Source organism: Lissotriton vulgaris, chromosome 3_2, assembly GCF_964263255.1.
Source record: "Lissotriton vulgaris chromosome 3_2, aLisVul1.2, whole genome shotgun sequence".
NCBI classification, from domain to species: Eukaryota; Metazoa; Chordata; class Amphibia; order Caudata; family Salamandridae; genus Lissotriton; species Lissotriton vulgaris.
The window spans coordinates 181,531,440-181,559,111 of NC_141690.1; the positions used below are offsets into that span (position 1 = coordinate 181,531,440).

The 27,672-nt window shown below is 46.2% G+C and overlaps 1 protein-coding gene across 2 annotated transcripts in view; it reads right to left on the bottom strand.

The window, feature by feature from the left end:
* The window catches only part of HTT (huntingtin), a 2,178,328-nt gene extending 2,150,943 nt beyond the window's left edge, over window positions 1–27,385 (bottom strand). Inside the window, exon 1 of one of the 2 annotated variants that reach the window (XM_086964158.1) lies at window positions 26,963–27,385. In XM_086964158.1, the coding sequence (XP_086820284.1) occupies window positions 26,963–27,084 (122 nt within the window). In that variant the 5' untranslated portion in view covers window positions 27,085–27,385. The remainder of the gene's footprint in view (window positions 1–26,962) is intronic. The other variant, XM_086964157.1, reaches the window with a different exon arrangement.
* Window positions 27,386–27,672: the final 287 nt, after the last annotated feature.

Below are 27,672 nucleotides of genomic sequence, written 5' to 3' on the forward strand. Positions count from 1 at the left end.
CAAGAATCTGTTCATGGAACATCAATGGCTTAGTTAATAAAAAGAACGATCCGGAGCTCATACAATACTTAACCTCATTCGATCTCCTGTTAATACAAGAAACTTGGGAAGACAAAGTATTTGATCTACAGGGGTTTACGTCACTCTGTATGCCAGCAATCAAAACTTCAACCTTCGGCCGCGGTTCAGGAGGACTGATGGTATTCGCCTCTATAACGTCAATAGGCGAAATTAGGGCTCTGGACTTTCACATAACCCCCCCCCCCCCCCCAAGTGTCATACAGGTAGTAAAGCTCTCACTCCCTTTAACAAAGCAACACCAGGAAGTTATTATTATAAATACATACATTCACCCCAAATGGAAACAAAAATCGGTGGAAGAGCTGGGGCACGTTTTTCAAAAAATAAGGGACTCCGGGGAGTCAGACACCGTCATCCTGGCTGGTGACTTTAACATGCTTCTCATCAGCAATGAGCAAGGCACTGACCTCTCTTACGAATTAGACACAGCATGGGGCGTGCCGCCGCAAGGTCGAACAAAAAAATAACAAATTAACGAAACATTCAAAAAACCTTCTTTGGCAATTGAATACCCATAACTTAAGGGCCCTAAATGGACGTTATGCTGAAGATGACCCACCGGCAGCCACTTTCCACTCTAGCACACAATCCTCGCATTTGGATTATATGTTCATGTCTTTAGACATGTTCAGCTGGATAACTTCATTCAAAATAGACGTGAATGACTTCAGCGACCATCTGCCCTTGGTGGCAGAGATAAAAACCAATCCGGCAGAGGAAAAAGAACGCTACATTGGCCCAGAAACAGAAGTCAGTGCAAACTTAAAAAGGATACGGTGCAATCTTGACAACATCGACCATATTGGTTCAATCGCGAAAACCCTCTTCCACCAAATTAATTGCTCATCTAAGTTGGCGAACGTCTGGCATGACTTCATCATCACCATCGGGGAACAACTGGGTAGTACCAGGCCTTCCAATTCTTGCCTGGTGAGAGGACCCTTAAGCACGAGACAGATGCGGTTGGATATGAAAAAAAAAAACGCTTGATTAATCAAACTCTGAGGAGGATACGAAAGGATCAGGGAAACCTTAGTCTGCAAGTAGTGCTGAGGGAAGCAAAAAAGCAACTCAAACAGCTGAAATGGGCAAGTCAAAAACAAAGGAATGAAGAACTTTGGGGTAAACTTGTCCACGAAGGAAAGCAAAAAAACAGTTCTAGGTTCTGGCAAATGGTGAAAAGGATCCAGAACCCGGACCATCTGGGGCAAAATTCGCACATAGCAGAGGAAGTATGGACCAAATACTTATTGTCACACTTTAATAATGATAATATAGGAGACACGACAACAAATGCTCCCTGCATGGAAATCATAAAGCTTGGCCGTGATGGTAACCCCAGCAATCAAAGCGGGATAAGCATGTGTGGACTGGGGGAGTTTGAGGGTATGACCTTACCACAATCAGAATCTTTAGAAGGGGAAGGAAGACCCATAAAGGACATGGAGACAGGGCTCACGGGATACACCCCAGAATCCATCGGGCGTCGAATTACCAAGGGACGACCGAATGGGGCCCCGGGACCGAATGGAATCCCCCCCATGTTGTACAAATCTGACGTAGCCTTTTGGAGTGCATCCTCGTGTCCGGTCTTTAACGAGGCCAGACTTACTTTATCCCTTCCGGACTCCTGGCATGGGTCCGTCATTAGCCCGATATATAAACATGGGAGCAAGAGTAATCCGAATAGCTACCGTCTCATTGCTTTGCTTGACATAGAAGCAAAATACTTCAGTGGTCTCATTCTGGAAGAACTATCGGCGTGGGCGTCCGAAAAAGCCATTATCCCTTCCAACCAAACAGGTTTCCGTAAAGGCCAAGGGACAACAACCAACATCATGGCCCTGTCCCTACTGATGGGTGATGCAAAAACCACCAAGCTACCGCTTTTCCTTTCATTTATTGATTATACGGCGGCCTTCGACCATGTGGACCGAAACAAACTTTGGAAAAAACGATCCACTTGGGGCATTCCGAAACATCTCCTAGATGTCCTAATACTGCTTCACTCTAACACCTGGGTTAAAATTAAACTTGGAACTGGCCAGCACCTCTCGAAGCAGATTATGACAACTAAAGGACTAAAGCAGGGGTGCCTATTAGCGCCAATTCTATTCAATCTGTTTATTTCTGACTTACCGGAAGAACTTGACAAATGCCGTAATCATGCGCCCAAGCTAGGAAAAGCCACCCTCCCTAGTTTGTTATATGCGGACGATTTAGTGCTGATAAGCCGGTCGCCAATAGGCCTTCAGCATCTTTTGAATTGTACCCATGCCTTCTCGGTAAAGAATGCCCTAGAAATAAACCTCAATAAATCTAAGGTCATGACGGTAAACTACAGGAAGAAAAGGATCCCTTGTTGGTACCTGAACGGAGTAAAGCTCGAACGGGTAGCCACATACAAATACCTTGGCGTCGTGCTGGATTCTAAGAACACGTCTAGGCCTCAGCTCCAGTCCATCCTAGGGAAGGCAATAATGACCCACCTCGCACTGAAATCACTAAAGACTAAACTCCCTGACCTCACCCTTAAACCCTTCCTTGAAATCCTCCGAGCGAAACTTCAACCAACGCTCACCTATGGGAGCGAATCGCTGCATGGGAAGGACGCTGCATTGTTAGACACACTCATAGCCAATTGTTACAGGGCCATCTTCAACCTTCCCAAATACGCGTCTCCGGCCCAAATTCGTTTAGAATTTGGGGTGGTCAAACAAACACTAGAAAGACGGAGTGCATATGTAACTAACTGGCGCAAGATCCGCGACGCAGACCCTGACTCCTTAAATGCCAGCGTCTGGGAAGAGCTACTCAGATGTCGCACTTCACTGCCTAGGGACTACCTATTTGGATCTCTTGATGTGCTAGGCTTATCTGATATTTGGGAAACTGCAATAGACCACCAGTCCTTCAAAAAGTTGGCAAAAAAATCTGCCCGAATAATCTCGGCAATAGAAGACAAGAAAGACCTTGCCAACAGGGCGCATGGATGGATAACGGTGGGAGATTACGTTAAAATACGGCCACAAGCATATCTTAATATCGGGATGAAAATAAAAATCAAAGAAAAGTTCCTGAAATTGCGCCTTGGAGCTATCCCGATATTACCGCACCTGCCGCCATGGGAGAGAACTCACGCCTCGGCCCTATGCCGCCTGTGTAAATCTGGCAAGGAGGACATCATCCATGTAATATGTATTTGCCCGAGACTAATGGACCTGAGGCTCAAGCTGTTGCTACCTTTTTTTAGATCACATGCCGTTCGGACCTGTAGGCAGGCAGTTAAACTTTGTTTTTCCTCCAGCGATATTAAACTGAATTGCCAGGTTGTGAAGTTCTTTGATTTAATGAAGGAAAGATTCAAGCACACTTGAAAGACTCATTGGGACTTAATAACAACCTTGAATTGACAATAGTAACTGCTGTATTTTAAATAATTTGTATTGTTATATGGCATTTTAAATAATTTGTACTGTTATATGGCGTTTTATATTTTTGTAAAGATTTAAATTAATCATATACAAATAGAGGGAGGAGCTTCGCGGGCAAGCAAGATGGCCGCGTAAGCTCGGAGCTCCGCAGACCCTCCGACCCTCCGCAATAATCCTGCTCGAAATCCTGTTCCACGTAGGTGGATTCCGACTGCTGACGGGTCACTGATGCGGAGCCTGCCTCCCGCTTTCGAATCGGAGGTTCCTACGCTGAGCTACGTCGTGTGATGCCCCTTGCCAAGGAAGCGCCATTGTCTCCTCGGTCTCCGTCACTCCACATGACTGGGATGCGTAGTGCTGGGTGGTGATCCCCACTGGCGGAATTTCCGATACTGCTGTGTCTCCTATCACTAGACTGTGCTCCACATCTGTCCTACAACCTCGGCTCGGCGCACCTTAGGCTCGGAGCTGTGTGTGGTGGCCCCACGGTCTCATCGAACCCAACATGGCGGGCAAGGGCGACCCGGACAAGACGTCGAACAAAGGAGTTCGTGGCAAGTCCCAAGTGCAGCAGAACAGGATTGATAGGTATGCTCAACTGCGCATCTCGCCTGCACCGGGGGCCTCCACTAAGGACATCTCCTCATCGGGCTCGCCAGACGGGTCCGAGCCCACCCTCAGTGACATTATGGGGGCCATCTCGGGCATACGAGCCGAAAAACAGAAACAGCACGAGGTTTTGACCCACAAAGTGGACACATTGGCGGTGGATCTCACCCTCATCAGAGCCGACCTGGGTAAAACCAACGATCGGGTGAAATCGCTGGACTTAAAAACTTCGAGCCTTACCACCGACGTCTCGGACCTGCAAACCGAGGTCCGGACCCTACGACTCGCCTCTGACCAATTCTCCAGGAGACTGGACGACTATGAAGGTCGTGCCAGGCGACAGAATGTCCGCATCATTGGTGTTCCGGAAGGGTCGGAAGAGGCATCGGCAGACCTGTTCGTTGAGGACCTGATACAGAACCATCTTACTCCCCCCGGGTTGAGCAAATTCTTCTCGGTGGAGCGAGCACATCGGGTACCAGGTGGCCCGCCAAAGTCGGGAGCGGCACCTAGACCCATCATTGCCAGGTTCCTCAACTTCAGGGATCGGGACGCAATTTTACAGGCGTCCAGGAGGCACGGACCGTTACAGTACCAGAACTCTGAGGTGCACTTCTACCCTGACTTTACCAGGGCGGTACAGAGACAACGCCAAAGCTACGTGGGAGTGAAACGGCGACTGAGGGACATGGGACTCAAGTATTCGATGATGTTCCCGGCCAAGCTGCGGGTTGAGCACGAAGGCCGTGCACTGTTCTTTGACTTTCCGGACAACGTAAGTGAATGGCTCAACACCCTACCACAGCGTAGCGACGACCGCGAGAACAGCGAAGGGGGCGCTGCTGGTGGCGCTGATTTGTGAGAACTGGCTCTACTACGAGGACACTGGCGGTTGGTGGTCCTGCTATATGTGACATTCGTCCATTTTCCAGTGTAATAGCAATTGGAGCTCCTGTCGTTTCATGGGGGGCGGCGGGAGGTGTCCGCGGGGAATCCTTACTCCTCTTGGGGCTTTTTGTAGACTAGTTAATGGGGCGACAGGCACACTGCTGGTTGGGGGGGCTTTTTAGTCTGCTGCAGGGGTGCAGGGTGGGGGGTGTTTTGGGACAAGTTCGAATGTCTCTTAGTGTGCTTTTGTTTTCTTTCTTTCGGCAATGGGTGATGTATATTGTTGCACTTTTGATTCTGCAAGGGTCTCTCGGGCCGGGTAGGGGAGGGTGCCATGATGATGGGGGGTAGGAAATTAAAAGTGATCAGTTGGAATGTCAATGGGTTGGGTGACCGAATCAAACGGGGGATTGTGCTTCAAATGCTCAAGCGTCACATGCCTGATGTGGTTTTTCTACAGGAAACACATCTGATTGGGAACTCGTGTAAGGCGCTCAATCGCAAAGGGTACAAGATGGTGGCACACTCAGGGTTCACTTCGGGCTCTCGGGGGGCGGGCGTTCTTGTCCGGGCTTTCCTTCCGCTGGAGATTGACGTCACTACGATAGATGATAGGGGACGCTACGCAGCGGTGGCTGGGCGGTGGGAGGGGAGGGCCCTCATCCTACTTTCAGTTTACGTCCCGCCTGGCCTACAGACCAGCACGTTCCAGGACCTTGGTGGCGCCATTTTAGCTCTGCCTGACGGCTTACTTATTGTTGGGGGTGACTTCAACTCGGTCTGCTCTGGCACCCTGGACCGGCTACCGTCTAGAGACCTTCGCCACTCTCAATTGTGGCTACCCTCGTTTATAGATTCAATGGGCCTTGTAGATAGTTGGAGACTCCTACACCCCACGCTTCGTCAGTACTCCTTCCTGTCCAGCGCACATGGCAGCTTGTCCCGTATAGACTACGTCCTTACCTTGGCAGCTCACGCTACGGCTGTGTCAGAGGCTCGTTTCCTGGTGCGAGGAGTTTCTGATCACTCGCCGCTCCTGGTCTCCTTTGATTTCGATATCGCCCTGTCGGTGCGACCGGCAACGGTCAATCCTTGGTACTTCCGTAACCCGAAGACCCGTGCCCTACTGGCCAAGGCTATAAACCTTTACTTCTCCGAGAATGAGGGTTCGGTTGGGTCGGCCGCGACTCTGTGGGAGGCGTTCAAGTCCGTCCTGAGAGGCGAGGCATTTGCTTTAATAGCGGAGGCCCGTCTGAATAGAGATGCCGATCTCCTTTGTATCGAGGAAGAGATCTTGAACCTCGAAGCCCAGCTGGATCCTGAACCTAACCCAGACCTCCTCCATGCGCTTTCCCTCAAGCAATTGGAGTACCGAGATCTTGCTACGAATGCCGCCCAGACCTTGGCTAGGGAACAGCAGGGCCGTATCTACGACGTGGGAGACAAGGCTGGCAAGCTGTTGGTCTGGTTGGACAGGAGGGAGCTGGCCAGTCGGGTTGTACCCGAGATCCTGGGTGCAGATGGAACCCCTGTCACTGACCCTTCCGCCATTGCCGAGTCTTTTGCCGACTATTTCAGGGGTGTTTACACCTCCACTTCTGACTGCTCAGAGGCCGACTCGGCAGAACTTCTTTCGACCGTGGATCTTCCCTGTCTCTCTGAGGCGGATCGCGATGATCTGGACAGAGACATATCTTCTGACGAGATTGCCCTCGCGATCCGCTCTTTGAGATCTGGCAAGGCGCCGGGTCCCAACGGAATCCCGGCTGAGCTCTACAAGATACGGCCAGATGTGGTCTCCCCGCATCTCCGTACTATGTTCCTGGAGGCGCGAGACGCCGGCGTTCTCCCCCTGGACCAGAGGGTGGCCACTATTGTGGTCATCCACAAGGACGGTAAACCAAGGGATGTGTGTCGTTCATATCGGCCTATCTCCCTCCTGAACACCGAACCCAAGGTCCTCGCCAAATTGCTTGCCAACCGACTGGTCATTGGCGACTTGGTGCACCCGGACCAGTCGGGCTTTATTCCGCACCGCAACACTGCCCTCAATTTGAGACGGCTTCACGGCGCCCTGGCTAGGGCGCACACTCTTACGGAGCCAGCTGTGCTGGCATCCCTCGATGCCACCATGGCGTTTGACTCCATCGAGTGGAATTACCTCTGGGCAGTGTTAGCTAAGCTCGGTTTTGGCCCGGTCTTTCTTAGCTGGGTGAAACTTCTTTATGCCAGCCCAATGGCTAATGTATCCGTAAATGGTCGCCTGTCGACGTCTTTTGTCCTTCACAGGGGTACCAGGCAGGGCTGCCCCCTGTCGCCTCTCCTTTTTGCCCTGGCTCTCGAGCCCTTGGCGGCCACACTGCGCTTCCACACTGACCTCCATGGTATCACCTGGGCACCTGACTTCGAGGACCGTATCTCCCTGTACGCAGACGACATCCTCCTATATCCAGGGCTCGACAAATCTTAAAAATTGTACTAGTCCTGCATGTCTAGTTACTTGGAAAAGCCCCTTGACCCAACTACAACCTACTTGACCTCTGTCTCTGAAAACGGAGCAAAAGTGACAAGTTAACAAGATTTAAAGGCGTCTTTATTGCTCAGTCCCTCAGTGAGCAATAAAAATGCCTTTAAATCTTGTTATCTTGTCACTTTTGCTCCGTTTTCAAAGACAGAGGACAAAAGTTAGTTTGTCTTCCTACTCGCCAGAAAGGGCGAGTAGGACCTAAAAATAGCTCGTCCTCATCCATTCTACCTCGCAAATCCGAGCGGGCAAGTGGATTTGTCGAGCCCTGTATATCTGACGTCCCCGTACAAGTCTCTCATTGTTGCCTGTGACGTGCTCAGACACTTTGGGAGATACTCTGGCCTGATTATCAACTGGGCCAAGTCCTCCCTATACGTATTGAAAGGGGACACGCCGCGCCTCCCCAGAGGCTGCAACATTCAGGTGGCCACACAGGGCTTCAAGTACCTAGGGATCTACATCTCTGGGAACCCGAAGGTTCGATACGACCAGAACTTGCTCCCCCCACTGCAGCGCCTTCGACGCGACGTGGAGGGCTGGCGTGAGCTCCCGCTCTCCCTGCTTGGCCGAGCGGCCCTGTTTAAAATGATGTCCTTGCCCAGATTCCTGTATGCCCTACAAAACACCCAAGACCCGGTACCGGCCCGATATTTCCGGGAAGTTGAGAGTCTTCAGCGGGCCCTACTTTGGGATGGCCGCCCTCGGGTGGCGATCACGAAGCTCACGCTCCCGTGGTACGACGGGGGCATAGCACTACGGATGTTCGTAGGTATTATTGGGCCTCCCAGCTTGCTGCCCTCAATCACGGGTTTTATGGGCCGGTGAATAGTCCCGGCTACGCTATGGACAGGTGGCTTATGAGTGGTGGTAATTATTACCGAGCCCTTTACTCCAGATCTCTGGATCGGCGTATGTCCGGTCCCACGAGGACGGCAGTCTCTATTTGGCGTACGATCACCAAGGTGCAGGGGTGGCAGGGCAGACTGACCAGCTTCACTCCTCTGTATGAATCCGATATGTTGGGCAGACTATGGCACACCAAGGGCTTTGACAAATGGGACCTCATTGGCATCTCTAGAGTGGGAGATGTGATTTCCAAAGGGAATATCAAGACCTTCCCCCAGCTACAGACTGAGTACCAGCTGGGTACCTCGGAGTTCTTCCGATATGCCCAGCTGAGGCATGCCTTGCTTTCTGCTATGACCCCTGGGGAGGATATCCCGGAGAGCTCACCGCTGGAGGACAGAGTGCTGGACGGCCATATGCCCGATAGCGCAATCTCACTGTCCTACAAAAAACTAATCAATGTCCGCACTGACCTTCTCCTTGGGTTGCGTGACCAGTGGGTGGCGGATGGCCTGGAAATCGACGATGAGGACTGGCAGAGTGCAGTGTCCTCCCCTAAGGAGGTTGCCATCTCATCTCGGCTTCGTCTGGTCCAATTTAAAATCCTGCACAGGGTATACGTTACTGGCCCCCGTCTTATACACATGGGTTACTCGCCCGAAGGCCTCTGTCGTCGAGGCTGTGGTGCCCTCGCCACCTTCTTACACATATTATGGGAATGTCCGGCCATAGCGTCCTACTGGAGGAGGATTCACAGGGTCATGAGCGAAGTGTCGGGAGTGGGGATTGTGGCGGAAGCTCGTAGGTGCCTCCTCAACATTTGGGAACCAACAGATCACAACACAGCCCGAACTCAGTGGGTGACCCTAGGCAATATGGTGGCCAAGAGAGACATCGCTCAGAGGTGGGGGGCCAATACGGCACCCCTTGTGGTACAATGGAAAGCCAACATGGATTGGTGTATGTTCCGGGAGAAGACTGTCTATGTTGCCAGGGGTAAAACTAACAAATGGAACAAGGTGTGGGGTACCTGGAATTCTTACCGGGGAGATGTGTGTCTGCCACCCGAGCCTGTTTCATTGGATGATCACCTGTCACTGTGACCTATGACACCGACTGTATACGATAACTGATTGATCCTGTTTCCCCCCCCCCCCCCTATCATCCTCCACTCTTCTGTACTTCTGAGCTGCTGGTCTCTTTCTCCTCCCGGCCTTCTATTCCTTGCTGTATTCTTCTCCCATTGCCACTCTTCGGCGCCATTTGGCGTCTTCTTCTTATAGTTATAAAATTATAAAATAAACCTATAATTTCCTGCCGTACCTGATTTGCTCTATTATGCTCTGCCTACTATGCTGCCTTGCCTCCGGGATGTTAGGCTGAATAGCTGTGTGCTCTTGTGAAATAAAGGTTTTCAAAAATTAAAAAAAAAAAAAAAAAAAAAATCATATACAAATAAATATATTACTTACTTACTGACTAAAAGTAGAGAAAGGGAGAAGGTGGGAGAGACAGGGTCTGAATGTAAAAGAGGATGGTGGCGAGGGAGAAAGTCTGGGACACATCAGTTCAGGAAATGGGGCGAAGTGAGGGGCGTGAGCGAGGCTAGTGAGAGTGGTAGGGAGAGACCGGATAAAGGTGCCACAGAATGGAGGGGTTGGCGGTACTGGCAGGGAGGGTACCAGGAGGAAAGTTACTGCATGGGCAATCCAGAGTTTATTGTATTGCCAATGTGTTTGATATTTTCATGTCTGGAGAGTGTCGCTACGTGTTTGTTTGCAGCGCTGCGAAGATGAACCGAACATAGGCGCATAATAAGTTTCTGGCTTTTTGTTTGGGGGGTGGTGGGCGAACGTTGCCCTCAGACAGTTGGCTCAGTCCCAGAGACCCTTTGATTGGTGCCTCTACCTGTAACCCAGCAAGGAGAAGTCTGGGCTGCCGTGTGTTCACAAGAGCCGGTCTGCACACGCACAGGGTCTATTCAAGGGAAGCCCAAAGCGGGAGTTTAAAGCCCATGTGTTTGATATGTTCATGTCTGTAGAGTGTCGCTCCGTGTTTGTTTAAGGTGCTGCGAAGATGAACCTAACATAGGCGCATAATACATTTCTGGTATTTTGTTTGGGGGGGTGGTGGGCGAGCATTGCCCTCAGACAGTTGGCTTAGTCCTGGAGACCCTTTGATTGGCGCCTCTACCTGAAACCCAGCAAGGAATGGCCCGGGCTGCCGTGTGTTCACAAGAGCCGATCTGCACACGCACAGGGTCTATTCAAGGGACGCCCAAAGAGGGGGGAGGGGTTTGGAAGACAATAGCTGCTGCCCCTACTGCTAAATAAAGATTGGGGGTGTTTTGTATTTAGTTAACTGTAATGCATTATTTCGGGGGGACGAACAATGCTACTGTTGTGTACTTTCGCATAACATGTTACCCAGGGGTCAGTGAGTGGAGGCTGTGACGTAGCAAGGTGGGCCATAGCCAAGCAGGAAAACTGGACCCTTCCCTTATCGCCTAATTCACATCGCCTGGTAACACAATCGCGAAAGACATCACTATTGTAAACAAGTGGTGCGTTTGCGCGCGCCACAGCCAAGCATGCGATTTCAAGTATCACGCCCATGTCCGGGCACGATCATTGCTCCTCCCACGGCCTATTGGTGTCTATTATGCGATTGGTGCACGTAATAGACACCAATTGGCCGTGGGAGGAGCAATGCACACGCCTTTGGCCAATAGTGTGCAGTCTTTCATTAAAAGACGCACACTAAGGCCAATGGGGTAGCTGAAAAGGGAATGCACAGGCACGAGAGTGTGCGATTCCTAGGTCAGCTTAGATTCCCCATTTTTCACCTACAAAATGTCTCACGCTGCGCGAGCACTGCTGCGCAGTACACCGCTAAGCGTGAGACCTAAAAAAGGTATAATATACCCACCAGAAACGCTTTTGAACACTTGGCCATATTGGAAGACATTGACTGGTGCTACACTAATTTGGCTTCTATTGATAAAGAAGTTAAGCTTTTACTCTTAAATCGGGAAATACCTCACCTCTTGGCTAAAGGGGATATACACACGATGCAGGATCACTATTCTGAACCCAATCCTCGCTTCCCTGGCCTGTCTCAGTCAGATGCAGTTCAGTTGGAAACCAAGTGAAAAGTCCAGCTGAGAACGTTCTCAGCATTGATTCCTGGAACATTGCTGGAGCATGTACAAAAATTATAAATCCAAACTGGGTCAGTTTCATAAACGCACATAAAGTTATATGCTGCCAAGAGAACTGGCTGACAGCAGATTTCCACATTGATTGGTATCATGCCTCTTTTTCAACTTGCAATACCATACAAGGTGGGCAGAGCGAGAAGAGTTCTTGCCAGGTTCTTCTCTGTTAATGTCACTGATTTTAAAACCACAAAATGTTGGGTTCCCTCTATTTTCAGGTTATTTTCCGATCATTCCCTGTCGAACTCGATATTTTGTTAATTTATTTTTATTACAATATTTTTTATCAGGCGTCTAGGGATATTATTGATCAACTTGACACATTTTTTGAGAATTTTTATCAAAATACCTAACATACGGTCTACATTATCTGGGTCAGAAATGTTATTATTACCACATGTTTGTATTCGGATCCACGTGTCTGTGGTTTAAGTAATGATCAACATGAAAATGCTACACATTTTTCTCATTAATTTTATGATGAGGCGTTGAATGAACTGGTGATGAAGTATAACAAGTGCTATAGGTGGCACAAGAAATGCTTCCTATTTTTACAGGGAACCAAGCTGGAAGTACCATAGATCATATACTCCTCTCTCTCAAATTATCTTCTTTCTTAACTGATTTTGTGGTGTCTAGCAACTGTATAAGTGACCTTAACCCACTTTTTATTATGTCGAAGTCCCTTACTAAAAAGCCAAAATCCAGAAGACTATATGAATATTTTCAGAAACAAAGTATTAAAATTATAAGTGTAATAGGGTCAATGCAGTTGTTTTTAACCAAACTATAGTTGAAAATTCTATGGCTTCCATCATGGCCTCTTTAACTACTCGCCAATAAATCGCTTCAACACCACATCAGGGTTACAAGCGCTATATAAATGCAAACCTTTTCCCTTTTCTACCCCTCCCCAACCCTCTCAATACAATAACATATCCACCACTCAAATTACTTTCATATTTCAGTATACTAATTCAACACTAATCCTTATGGGTTCCAGAGTAGCGTGTGACTCACCAAAGAAATCGCTTCAAATCCCATTAGGGGTAGCAAGCTATATAAATACAAACCTCTTTCCCTCTTCTATCCTGCCGCTACCCTTCTTTATCCAAATAACTTAATAACATATCCACCACTCAAATTACTTCATTTTTCATTATACTAATTTTCAACATTAATCCTTTTATGGGTTTCGTAGTTGCATGCTACTCGCCAGAAAAGCACTTCAACACCCCTTCAGGGGTAACAAGCACTATATGAATGCAAACCTTTCTCTCCCTTCTATCCCTCTGCTATCCTTCTGACTCCAAATAACTGACTAATATCCACCACTCAAATTACGTTCATATTTCAAAATATTAATTTACCACTAATCCTTTAAGGGTTTCCGGAGTAGCGTGCTACTGCCCCCCAAAAAAAGGCACTTTAACACCCCATCAGGGGCAACAAGCGCTATATAAATACAAAACCTTTTCCCTCTTCTATCCTTCGGCTATACTTCAAATCCAAACAACTGACTAACCTATCCACCACTTTAATTACTTTCATATTTCACTATACTAAATTCAACACTAATCTTTTTTGGATCCTGGCGTAGCGCTCTACTCGCCAAAAAAGTGCTTTGACGCCTCGTTAGGGGTAGTAAGCGCTATATAAATGCAATTACAATACAATACCATCCCCAGAAGAACACATTAGGTGTAGTGATTTGATAAAAAGCTTTGGGCACTGTACGTTCTCGCAAACTTTATGAGATTTTGGATTGTGTCAAATGAGTTGTCTTTAGTTGTTATGATTTATCACACAATATTTTTTTTTTCTGTTTTTCTCTTTCTGTATATATGTTTAAGTTGTTATGTTTCTTGTCAATTGGATTCATTGTTATAAATGTATTGGTAAGCGGTCCTCTGAGCCCATGTTGCGAATAAGCAACTCAAGAAGAGGTATTGTTTGTGGGCGTCAAAACGCAGGTACAGACCCACATCAACGGGCATTTCGGGTTGGGCTAATACATGGATTAAGCCAATGTATTTCTACACTACGTTCAAGACGCAATTGATGAAGAACACATAGCTGTTGGTAGTATTGTTAGTAGTACTTTCAATTTGGTTATCATGACCTGGTGTACAATGTAATGAGAAGAAAAAAATATATTCCGAAAGTAGAAAATATACTTTATTTTGTCCAGTACAGTGTACTGCTTATTCACATCCACTATGAGTAACTTTTACCTTCCATTGTCACAGCCCTTCATTATCAAGGAGGATGACCTGGCAATGAAATGGGAGGAATGGGGAGAATATTTTGTAAATAATTTAGCAACTTTTAAAAAAGATAGTTTCTCTCCTGAATTGAAAACAACACTTTCCTACATTGTTCGGGTCCTGAATTGAAAACAACACTTTCCTACATTGTTCGGGTCCAGGAGGTCTGAAAATCTACAATTGTATAGAAAACAAAACAAGGTCAGGTGACTAAGGGGATGTCTTCACCCATGCCTTGGAAGAGTTGGACAGATATTTTGTGTCTACTGTATATGCTGCTATTGATCGCTACCATTTTTATCCTAGGAAGCCAGGTGCCAATTAAAAACTGGAGGACTATGTGTCTGCATTGAAAAAAAAAATTGCTCCGACATGTAGATTACTAAATTTACACGATGAGCTAATCAAGGACCAAATTATAATGCACTGTAACAACGCGAACATACAGGACAGATTATGGGTCAATGGGGAGGCAGACTCAAAGGAAGTTGTGGCCATTCTTAGAAAGGCAGAATTAACTAGTAGGTAGGCAAAAGCGGTCTTAAACATGGATTCTGATAAGGCTATAGTAGGTAAGGGTGTGGGTAAGAGACATGATCTCAACAGAAACAACAAAAAGATTTTCAAAAGTTCAGATGGTAACAAATGTAGATTGAGGGGTGTGGCCTGGAATGCATGGAGACGTCAGCATGAGAGCCGAGCTATGGGGTAAGAGACAGACAGCATCCTGTAGCCCTAGAGGCCCCCCAAGACTACATGAAAGTAGGAAAACTCCATGGGAGTCAGTGGCCAGAAAAACAGCCATGACGCCCGCAGACTTGAGAGAAACGAGTCAAGTGGCCAGCACCCACTGAGAGCTGTGGAAGGCTAGATGACAGCCGCCGCAGAGCCCGCAAGCTAACCAGTCAGACTGGAGCTTTGATTGGAGGAAGGTACATATCGGCGATTGGGCAAGTACTCCGCCTTGACCTCTGCCCCACAGATGCGCCCCCACACCAACAGCGGGGGCCAGCAGAGCGACTGTACAGTTAAGCTGCCATGTATATAGGAACCCACCTCCAGCACCTCCGATGGCAAGTACCCTGAAAACCCCAAAGAGCACGAGACCCCAGATAGAGACCACATGGGGTTAGAGAGCCAACAGCAAAGTCTGCACTTCGAATACCGCAGCACAGTAAGCTAGGGTGGGATGGGAGTCGGGGACTGGTTAACAAGTTGGCACACACAACACAAATCACAGGATTTGAAGGGGCAATACTCAGCCTGGGGGAAGGACTTGGAAACAAACAGGGGAATCGATTTTTAGAGAGCATGTGCGGTCAGAGAGCCAACAGCAAAACCAGGGAACCGACGCCCTGAGGGGCACGGCTCATCAATAGCAGGTGATAACTGCGGGGAACATGAAGACGTGAGATCCAAAGGACCACGGTGGTGGGGGTGCTCGTGCCTGGTGTGCCGGCCTGGAAGGGGGTTGGGTCCCCTGGAGTGGCATACTGAGCCGGATTGACAAGTATCCAAAAGAGTGCCACAACCAAACCAGAGGCTCGGCCCGAGGTAACCATCAGAGGCGGCCCCGCGGACAGAAGCGGCCCTGAACATCACACGGACACAGCATGGAGGACAACGCCCACTGGAATTTAACTACTCTGAAGAAGTAGCAAGTGTGCAGACTAAATCGACCAACCTACTCCAGGGAGGTAGAGACTCCCTACTTGATGGGTGACAACTACCAGTAGTTGCACCAAGGACACAGAACTTGGGAGCACATATGGCCATCATACTGGCAGTGGCAGCCGTACAAGACACAAAAATGGTGCAAGAGAACAAAATTGAGAAGGTGGTGCAAGATGTTGTGCTGCTGTGAGAAGACCATAAAAAGACAGCAGAAAGGTTGAGTCTATGTTGGTACAGGCACATCCAGACCTCCTTGATCACACCTCACGCATACAGGCCCTGGAAAAGGAGACAAGCGCACTACAAGAAAGAGTAGACTATGCAGAAGGCGACTCTTGCTGCAATAATGTTCGACTGGTCGATCTCCCAGAAGGGACAGAGAGCCCCTGCATTTTTGTTTAAATTTGTTTATTGATTTTTCATAATTGCAGTTTGCATCAGGTTATGCATTTGTATCACAATTCAGTTTAACCAGAAAGTCCCTGCATAGAGCTTTTACTGGAGCACTGGCTGGCATCGGTAGTATTGAAAGGGAAAGCGTTTTGATGGTTCACGGTGGAACGTGTGCATGGAGTGCTGGTCAAGCCACCACATTCTGGAGCAACACCACGCGCCACGAAACCTCTCAACTGCCACGACAGTGATGCAATACCACAGATGACGCGGACACATAGCCCCTGGACGGTGGATGGGAGCAATAGCACTAACTATCCTGACTATACCACATTGGTGCAGAGACAACCTGAAACATTCATCAGGGTTATACAGCATCTGCACAAGCTGGCCCTACCCCATGCCCTACTATTCCAGTTGAAAATGAGAATACTTGAGAAAGGCACCTCTCATTTCTTTGAGGCCGCAGCAAAGGTATGAGTGGTTGGAAGACATGGCTACCCACTGACTGAGGCAAGGGAGTCATGTTTGACCAAGGGCTGGCAAGAGCTTCAGAAACGCTGCAGACCCCAAAAGTAAGCGACAGTGGTGCTCACCAAAGACCAAGCCAAAATGGAACGAGAAAAAGTAGTGGTGGAGAGCCACACAGATCACACTTGGGACACCAATAACCAGTCAAAAGTCCTTGTGCAAGAACAGGTGACCACTGATGAAGAACACTCACAGCCAGGAGACCGGGAAGATGGACACCACCTGGAGTAACACCTAGGACAGTGAATGCAATAATATGTACCGGGAGATTGCAAGAGAGGGATAGTGGGCTGAGCACTAGAGGAATTCTGCATGAAAATTCAAAGAATTTCGGACCATTTTCTGTGGGTCAAAGTGTCCCAACGTTGCAGCGACACGATACAGAGCACAACATAAATTAATGTGACAGAAACAGAATATGTTGGGGCGACGGACATAGTGGAGGAAAAAAACATCCTTTACTCATTAACACGTTGTTCTCCACTGATAATTCATTCCTTACCTCCCAAAAGGAATGCATACTCTGGTCTAACTTCTTCTTTTCTGGCCAACCTATGTTTACGTACTTAATTACACACACCTGAAGACTGTGTACTTTTCCTTTGCAGAATTCCATTCCTCCTCACTGATGCCTTGCAGCTCTCCTCCTCAGAGGACTGCAACACAACAATCATCCAAATCACAGCTTAAATTCTCCTTGATCGGTAAGGAAATTCTACTTAGAAAATCTGCCACTCTTTTCTTTCCTCCAGGTACATTTGTACCTCATAATCGTAGTACAAAAGTTGTAAAGATAATCTGGCAATTCTGGGTGATGCCTTTATCAAAACTTGTGTGATGAGGACTTTAGTAAGAGGTTTATGATTACAACACATTTTTATAACCACCACCAGGGCTCCAAGGATGCCTTCTTGGAGAGATATTTTCTACTAGATCCCGTGTTCAAGCCAGAGTTTTATTTATTGTTTGTAGAAAACAGCCAAATTTAGATTTTACATAACCAGGTTTTATCTGAACACAATACATTTTTCCTTTGCGTTTCCGCAACAGGGTATATGGTCTGACAACCTCCCCCTCCTTCCTTGTGACAATTGTTCTGTTCAATGCACTATTCATTTAAAGCTGTTTTGTTCATTATATAAGATTGTTTGTATTCATTTTCTATTTCGGATTTTGCGTTGCATGCATTTTTAGTCACACAGGTTGGGTTTCCAATATCTGCAGCAGTGGGACTCTACTGAAAACATAGTGCAGTGGTTGATTTTATTAGAAGCGCAGTGAGTATTAGGAGGCAGTATTCGCCTAAGCTGCTTCCAGCTATTTAGGTATTATGCTGTTGCATATATTACATATTGCTCAGAGCTGAGAGTGTTTTTTTTTTTACAAATTGTTGTCTTTTATGAGTTTTATAATATTTTATTGATTTTAAGATGAGATTCATTTTTATTGTGATTTTTATTATGCACATTTAGGGCATTCTGTGCCAAATAAAGCTTACTGGAATTGAATTAGGTTAGGTTGAGAGTTTGTTGTAAAAGGCATCTGGGAATAATTAAAACAAAGTAGAGATTCGAGGAATTGTATTGGTGGCCGGACTTGGACAAGGAAGTGGAGAGTTGCACGCGAGTGTGTGAAATGTGTGAATTCAGACAAGACTCAAGTCGCCTTTAGGCTGCCTGTGCATCCCCTTGAATCTCCTAATATGCCTTGGGAAAGAGTGGAAATGTATGTGACAGGATAGATTCAGGGCAGTAATAATGGTGTTAAGTTTGCCCTAGTAACAGTCAATCATTTTTCTGATTGGCTTGAAGTGAAGAATGTGAGCAAGGCTGATGCTATGAATGTAGTAAATGTTATGGATGAGGTTTTCCAACTAGAAGAATTACCTAAAACTGTAGTGCGTGACAATGGGGGACCATTCTTAGCAGACATCTTTCAACAATATGTGAACAGGAAGGGTATCAAAACAAGACCACCTCAAATGATCATTCCGAAGGTATGAGTAGTGTGGAAGGTTTTAACAGAGTGATCAACGGAGGAAAAAAGTTGGTGAAGAGCAATAGTATGAATTCGGAGAAGGAGATAAAGAAAATGCTATGGGCAGACAGGATTATGCAATGAAAAAGCAGAGGTCACAGACCATTCATGCTGATGAGAAGTAGGACCCCTTTAACAATGGGGTGGATATATAAGGCCAAGTTAGTGTTTTGTTGTCCCGTAGAAGTTTAAGGAAAGATAGATCATGCACAGACCGGTTACAAGGATAGGTTTGACAAGTTGCATGGTGTGAGGAAAGTTGAACTTCAAGTAGGTGATATACTTAGAGTACAAAATGTTGGTATTCTGTCAAAGGGGGAAAGCAAATTGCCACCACCATTAAGTGTAAAACAATATTCTGTGCAGTGCAGCTTTACCGAGTGGTGGCAAAGTTTGGCATGCCAGTCTATTATGGTTGTACAGAGGTGGAAAAGACATTCAGCCTAGGAAATTACATTTTGATTGGTTAAAGACTGGGGATAGAGAAAGAGTGGTGCATCGAGGCAGTGTTGATTGCAATGGGGAGAGAGGAGATGTTGAAGGTGAGAACGCTGTAAGGGTAGATGTAGGTTCTTGTGCTCTAGCAACCTCACTAGATGTTCCAGTTAGTAAAGACAGGTTTAGCAAGAACATCATTAAGCCTAAAAAATTACAAGATTTTATTTGAGAATAGTGACAAACAATATTTGTTTATAGTTGACTATTGTCTTTTATTCTACTTTCTTATTCTTTCATTAATATGCTTTGGGGTTGATATTATGCGTAATTAACTTTTTTTTTTTACTGCTATGGTGGGGTGGGTGGCGGGGGGAGGGGTTGTGGAGTCTGCTATTGAGACTGCCATGTAGCGTCTACCTACATTCCATGTTCTATTCAGAATTGGATGGAATGGAATATGGAGGATTGCAAAGCTGTCAACCGAGGCAGGATGTCAGGGATTCGTGTTGGGCCTGAGAAAAGGAAGAGACATATTCTAAGTATATCACCTTAACCCTTTCATAGGATCTAAAACAGCAGAGTGATGAACCATGAAAGGCAAAAATGTAGTCAACAAGTGAGTGGAGGAATTGCTGGACTATTGAGAGGGGAGGTGGACTGTTACTGTGCCATGTTTCCTGTGATCACAGACTATTTTTACCAGCTAAACTGTCTTTTCATGACATTTGATATAGTCAGTGACTGCCCAAGCCTCACAGAAGCTACAATGTACCTCAGTCAAATGTGGGTGTCGACCTCTATTCTCTGCCCAATAGTTGCAAAATTATAGTTGCAGTGAATGAACGGTTAAAGAACTATGTACTACAATTCATTCACTCCAGGCCTGGAAAGATGGGGATAACCAACTATGAGAAAAGTCAGAACTCATGAAATCTCAGAAATAATTCATCCTAATAATGAACATCTGTTCCAAGTCATGTATTCATTATCCAAATGTGCATAGCTACACTAGAAAGTCACCACAAATAAACTGGTAAGTGGAGCATTTTAGGATAACCTTCTTTAAAGTACTCGGGTACACTGAGTGATACCAAGATTTTAGGTTGTTGTACTTAAATTCTCTACAGTTACTACACTACCACTTGCCCCACCACTTGAAAATCAAGTGTTGTAGAGTGATTTGGGGGGGTAACAAAACTTAATAATCCCTTTTTATTCTACACAGAAATGCACAGCCACATATGTGGAAGGTGTCGAAATTCTAAGGAAATTATTCAAAGAAGAGCAATGCATCCACATACAGTACAAGTTGGCAATATAGTTTTGGTGCAAAACGGTCTTTAAAAAATGGACACAGAGCCAGTCAAGGTTACAGTCATGAGAACTAATTCCAGCCGCGGTCCGGGCAAGTATTAGCAGTGAGCCAGCATGCTGAAGCAATTTTCCCTCAGCATCGTCCCTCGAAATCCCCCCCCACGCGGCCCCACCGCTGTTACCTACATGGGCAGCGGCAGACTACTTCATCAGAAGCAGGAGATCACCTGGTTAAAAAAATGTTAATTTCCAAGTTACTCTAGCCTTTAAAAAATCTACTTGCTCATTTGTTACAGCAAGTCAGATTTTACCCGGTCAAACTAGTGCCTACTGGCCCTCTCCAGCGACAGAGCTGGACCTGGCAAAGAACAGGTGTACAGTTCATTCAGAAAGCAAATGAGCAATAAAGAAGCCTGTAACTTTCTTTTTAACTTGACAATTTGCTGTTCGTTTAAAGAAAGAGGTCGAACGTCAGCCTATGTCAAATTATCATTTGTTCTGATTTTATCCTAGAGATTGGTGTTTACTTTTCTTTCTTTTACCGCAAAGTTATCGGATTTTGCAAAACAAACTGTCCGACAATCGTGCTGGGCACATAACATTTAAATAGATTGTAAATTAACTTCACAAATATTTTAAAATATATTTCGGTAGTTAGGAAAACACTTTATTAAATGTTTTCATTAAATGGAAACAAAGGTTTCAATAGGACCAAAACAAACCAGAATACTTTACTTGGTGATGTGCAAATGATAAATATTTGCTGAAACCCGATTTCCACACATTATCGTTTGTACGCTTTATAGTTGTATCAGTAAAACTGCATGAAGTGGGACGGTTTGTGGCCTTTTCGATTGGAATGTCTGTCTTTAAATGGCATGGACTATCACATCATGCCTCATAATATATTTATGAAAAGTGAGTTTTTAAATATGAACTGAGAAAGATTTGGATTGCGTCCTGATCACAATTCTATTAGTGAACTAAGAGGAAAGTCAGGGATCATGCGTATCCTGTATGTGGGGTAGATTTTTATTTTATAAGGTGAAAAAGTTTACTCTGTTAAAGCAAACAAACGTTTTTTGCACAGCAGACCTGCTGAACTCACAAATGTAAAGTTGCTCTTATTTGTGATGATGAAGAAAAAGAGGAAATCGATAAAATAAAATATTTCCTTGGATCACATAATTTGAGACTAGTTGATGGGTTAAGCGCATTACAGTTCGGTCGAGTACATTATTCAACTCACCAGACCTGCAGGTCAGATAACATTTTTCTAACTTTTGAGACCTGAAACTTTAAAGAATCTTAATGACATCATGACATATTGCTTAGGCTTAAGTTAAATTAGCAATTACACATTCCTTTCCCAGTGCATTTTGAATAGACTCTCACCAGGTCAACTGCAACACATAATTCGGCATGTACACCATCTCCACGCTATTTCACCATCTCCACGCCATTTCAAGTGCATGTGCCATGTTTACCACTCTGGGCAATATCCTGCTTCTGTTACCTGCCTCTAAAGAGGAAGAGGCAGTAATAATAATAATAACCTTATAAAGCGCCTGGTTACACTAGCCAGTGTGGCCCAGGCATCCCCCCCAAACTACTGACCCCAGAACAAGCAAAACCCTTGGAAACAGCAAGGTTTTAAGCTCCCTCCGGAAAGCTGACTCCACAGGCTACATGCGGAGCCTGAGGGGAAGAGTATTCCATTTGCGCGCCGCCAAGTAGCGGAATGATCTACCTCCCATTCTCGCCCTTCTGATCTTGGGGACCTGAGTATAGCGGCACCCTGCGACCTCAGTAGCCTAGTAGGCTCATACGGTGTTAGCAAGCTGTGCAGGAAGCTGAGTCCATTCCCCTGAACAATTTTGTGACTAATACACAGGACCTTAAACTGGATCCGCTCTTTAATAGGCAGCCAGTGCAGTGTCTCCAACGCCTTTTTAGCGGAACATCTCCTAGGGATCATCAATATCAGACGTGCAGCAGCATTCTGTATATACTGCAGTCTCTGGAGACACCTCGCACTTGCTCCCAGATAGAGGGCATTCCCATAGTCCAGCCTGGAGGTAACCAAGGCATGGACCAGGGCCCTCCTTGCTGACACAGGGAGCATGTCGAGTGTTTTCCTCAGACTGCGAAGAATGCCAAAGCAGGTACCTGCCACACGCCTAGCATGATAGTCGAACAAGATCTTAGAGTCGATCCACATGCCAAGGTTCTTAACTTGATCCCTAGGAGCAGGCAGGGGCCCTAGATCCTGCAGCCACCACGTAGAGGTCCAGACCGATGGAGATTTGAGTGAGTGAGTGGGTGATGGTATTTATAAAACACACTAATGCCGAGGCGTCTTGGCGCTGTGCAAGGGAACAGGCTAAGAGGCTAATTTGCCCACTATGAGCACCTCCGTTTTGTCCCCATTAAGTCTGAGGCAATTATTGGCCATCCAGCTAGCCAAATCCTGCAGACAAGCCACAAACCTACCAGCCGCGTGCTCAGCCGGCTGCGTCAAAGCCACAACCAGCTGCGTATCGTCGGCATAAGTTACAACCTCCACTCCATGCTGTTCCGTGATAAATGCAACCGGAGCCACGTACAGAGTAAAAAGGGTGGGGCTGAGGCTTGAGCCCTGTGGGACCCCTTGATTCAGGTCAAAAGCCTGTGACCTGTGGGGCCCTTGCTCAACACAGAATCTGCGCTCATGAATGAAGGATTCCAGCCATTTCCATGCCATCCCTGCCACTCCCCCCTGCCTCAGACACTGTAGCAAGGTGTGATGTGCCACAGTGTCGAACGCGGATCTGAGATCAAGAAGAATCAGTGCCGCTGTCTGACCCTCATCCACGTGCTTGCGCAAGGCCTCCGTGGAAAAGATTAGAGTGGCAGGCCCGAAATCCTGCCTGTGTGGGATGTAAAAGCCTGCGAGCATCAATATGTGCCGAGAGTTGCTGATTGACCAGCTTTTCAGCTATTTTAGCAAAATACGGAGAAGAGAAAATCGGCCGTAAGTTGCTCAGCTGGGATATACTGATATAGGATTTTTTTCTTAAGAGGAAGCACCACAGCTTGTTTCCAAGTTATCGGCACCCTGCCAGATTCAAATGATATCGTTAAAAGGTGTCTGATATACGGAGCTAACACCTCAATGTTTCCTCTTAGAATTTTAGCTGGAGCCGGGTCACGCGGGGAGCCAGATTTGACCCCTCTGGCCACTTTAATTACCAACTCCTCTCCAGGAACCGTAAACACCCTCAAACTGTGCTCCTCCAAGAAATCCTCCCCAGGTGGCTCCCTACCTATAGAGCCAGTCCTAGCCTCAGCGGGAAAGGTAGAATAGATATCATGCACCTTTTTATAGAAAAATTCAGCTATCTGATTGCAGGATTGCACTGAAGCCACAGCGTGTTCTCCCATAGATGCCAGAGATGGTATTTCTTTGTAGACTAAGAAAAGCTCCCTAGCAGAACAATCTGCCTTGTCAATCCGCTCAGTATAATGGGCCGCACGAATTTTCCTTATCAGGGCATGATACCCTCTCAAACCCTGTTCATACGCCCTCTCAGGGGCAGGTGAGTAGCTTTTTCTCCATGTTCTTTCAAGGCGTTTACAAGCCGTCTTTGCCGCTTTAAGTTAGTCATTGAACCACGCTGCCGATTTAGTTCGCCACGCAGATCCCATGTTGGACCACGGGGCCGTTTTGTCCAGGGCACGCTGAATACGATGGTCCAGGGCATCGCAAGCCCCATCCATATCAGTGCCGAGTCCTTCCGAAGGACCCTCCTGAATCAAGGATGCGGCAAAGTTTTCAGGAGAAAACCTGTCCCACTTTCTCTGCCTTTTGGTTGTACCCCCCTTTTCTCATGGTTATTACCCCTGGGACATTCAAATAGAAATGGCACAAAAAAATGATCCGTCCAGACCAACGGTTCCGGAGGATCAACCTTCAGGGCTTCCAAATTACAAAAGATAGGATCTAGCAAATGACCTAACCGATGTGTGGTTAACTCAGTTTTTAAAACTAATTGCACTTCTCAACATGTGGAAGGAACACACTTCAGACCAAGATACACAAAAGGAGAAGGTCCAGGGGAATGGTGCCTCAAGAAAGCAAGACCCCCGTGAATTACAAGTATTTTGAATTCTAGATATCAGAATGTACCTAAGATCGTTTTAAACCATCAAGATATCCAGGACCTGCACAGAGCATTCTAGCACTGGAAATATAGTAAACCTGCATTGTCCTTAACCTGTCAAAAATCAGCCGGAATGGAAGCCGTATCAGGCCCATTTCAAGTGCAACACACAGTTTTTCCTATTCACTCTAGTCCTTTGGGTAGCTTTGCATTGGTCGAGACAGGTCACCCCGATTACCGATACATTCTAATTATCTGTCTAGCCTTTATGATTTCAAATACATTACTTAAAAGTGCAGTTGTACCAAAACACAAAATCACACATTACCAGTACAAAATAACGATCTGATAGTCCAAATGGAGCCTTTGGGTCTGATGATGCCCTCTTCCCCTCCAACCAAAACAAATAACCACGATCAACCAATTTCAAGAAACAAACTAAACACCTACCGCATTGGTACGAGAATACAAAGTGATTTACTGCGTCTGGTGTTGTACGCTAAAGTCTTTTTGTTTTTGTGTGATTTCTCCCTTTTTAATTGCCAGTCAGTGCCTGACGTCTAAATCCTGCACCACAGTGATCTTCAAAGTAGGCACCCAGGAAGGTGCAAGACGGAGACTAAAACTTTCAGTCACTTCAAAAGCACCTTTGAAAAAGACCATTTTTCTAATGTGCTTAGGGGAAAAAAAGAACTGTTTTTAAAAGGGAAAACTGTTTACTGAATATTGGAAAAGTTACATATTTTAATGTGGGAAAATACAGTGAAACAACATTTTTAGACTATAAATTCCCACCCGCCCAATCATTCCATCTGCTTCTTTTGCCTGCCTTACAATATATTTTTAATTCACACAACTGATTGGCTATATGAAAAACTTCGCCAACAACTTGAAATGATTTTAAAAATATATATAGTTCAGATAAATTGAAAAAAACACTACTCAACGTCGTTTTTTGTCTGCATTTCTTAGAGCTAACATTCTGAAAGCACAAATCATACTCGTTTGTTTATGCTAACCTTTTCCACATTGATTCTGAGAAAATATCACTAAGTTGTTTCTAAGAGGGCGGCGAAATCATTTTAAGCGACGAATGACATTGTATGAAAAAGCCCAGAGACCACTCTTCTGCACCTCCTACATCATGCAATTCTATGTTCACCTTTGCTGACCTTCGAGTAAAACAAACACGCGAGTAACTTCCTATTACATTAGGAGTGCAACAATTTCTGTGACCCTGGGACACTACCGGTAAAAGATGGTATTAACCACAGATATTACCCACTTTCCCCGGATTGTTCCAGGAAAAAAAAGAGCCCTGCATCTGATGATTCTCAACGGTCATCCCTTTCATCCTCTAGAGTCTAGAGTCTAGACTCTAGAGGCTCCCAAGGCATGCTAGAGATTCCTACCAGAAGAGGTCATGACTCAATTCAGCGCCTTGAGTCCCTCTCGGGTGAGTAGCGCGCTTCATCAACCCCTGATTGATGGAATACAACACGCGAAATAAAATTAACTTACCTCAAGATGCAGACTATATGTGAGAATATACTTAACTTTAATAGTGTATGTTTTTTATTTTATATAGCGCTAGCTTGACCTGTAGGTATCAGAGCGCTTTCCATACACACTGTAAAAAACAGAAGGAAATTGCATTACATAGCGGGCGTTTGACCATGTCCGTACTTGCTGGTTTTTAGGATCAACCTTTAATGAACTGTAATTATGCGCTCAATTAATATGTGCTCTCGTTTTAAAAGCGAGCGCTAGATACATTGGCATACTTCACACACACCGTCACGCCGGCCTCCTGGGTGGCCCATCAGGCATCAAATAAATCAGAGTATCCCATTCCCAGGAGCAACGCAGCTACTTCCGTGTGAACTCTCCACTGAGCTCCGCACTGTACTGTGATCACAGGCTCTATCAAGTACCTGTCTGACATAACACTCCCCTGCTGGCCCATAATGTCACCCCGCTGTTATCTTTAAATGGCAGGTCCCTTCTTATTGGCCACCTTTCAATAAACAGTAAGGATGCTAGGTGACTATGTCATCATCGTTTTCTAGTCCTGGCTTTCATAGCCTGCCTCACATGAAAAGAGGGTTGTAAATACCTGGTGTCCCTGAGGACATGAGTCATCTGGTAATCAAAGTCAATGGTTATCACAGCTCTCCTGCTCACTACTTGTGAGAGACTCCCTCTTCCGACCCATCACATCTCACCCATGCCAGTGCCTGGCCTTCCTCTCACACTTTCTACTCATATGCTTTGCCACTCATTTCCTCTGTAGGGCATTACTTCCTCTACCCCCTCATTCCTCCATGGTGACTGATTCTCCTACCTCCTGTACACCCATCTCTTCAGGTGGAAGGCGACTGCCTCTCCTGCTCCTATCATTTCACTATCTCATGTTGGGTCGCCTAGCTCTCCATTCCCCAGGAGTTTCTCTTTACTGTTCCCCCTTCTGCTGCTACTTGCCTCCCTCAGGTGACAGCTACACCTTCCACTCAGCTGTCAAGTGTCCCTCCCCTCTCAGATATCTGAAGTCTCTTGGTACTCACGGCTTAGACTGTGCAGGCTCTTCCGGCAAGGTGCTAGCACTGGCTGGGGCAGAGGGTCCTTGCTGTTGCTGGAAAGACTTAAGGGACTCGAAGGCCTTCATCAGCTTCTCCAAGGTGGCCATCTTCAGCAGTTAGAAGTTACAGGACCAGCCTGCCGCCAATCACCGGTTCTCGCCAATCACAGGCTTGTCCCTCAGTTAGCCCCGCCTCCGGTGACAATGAATGGAGGCGCCTTCTATCTATTAAAATCGAGCTGTGGCCGGAGAAACATCCTGGCGTACCGGCCACTCTGCATGAAACTCAGCCGCTGACAGCAGGCAAGGGGTCTAACAGGATGTCGCCTGCCTGACGTTTCCGCGGACCAATCACAGACCAAGGGAGCACGTGGTAGATCAGCCAACCACAGAGTACGGAAGGGGGAAACAAGGAACGTGGGTCGTTAGAATAGAAGATCACCGTGGGAACTGTCAAACTAGGAAGCCAGTCACTGCTGTACACAGAGGGAAGCCATCTTGAGTTGGTACATTTCACCTTTAATAATGAGAAAACAGTATCAATATTTACTTTAATTTGTTTAGTTCGGATCAATATACATTAGTCCTGTTTAGGATGATATATTTTAATCACAAAAAAATTATCTTCCTTAAAAAATATGATTGGGTAATTTTGTAATCAATAGTTATAAGTAGAAACACCAATTTAGTTTAAAT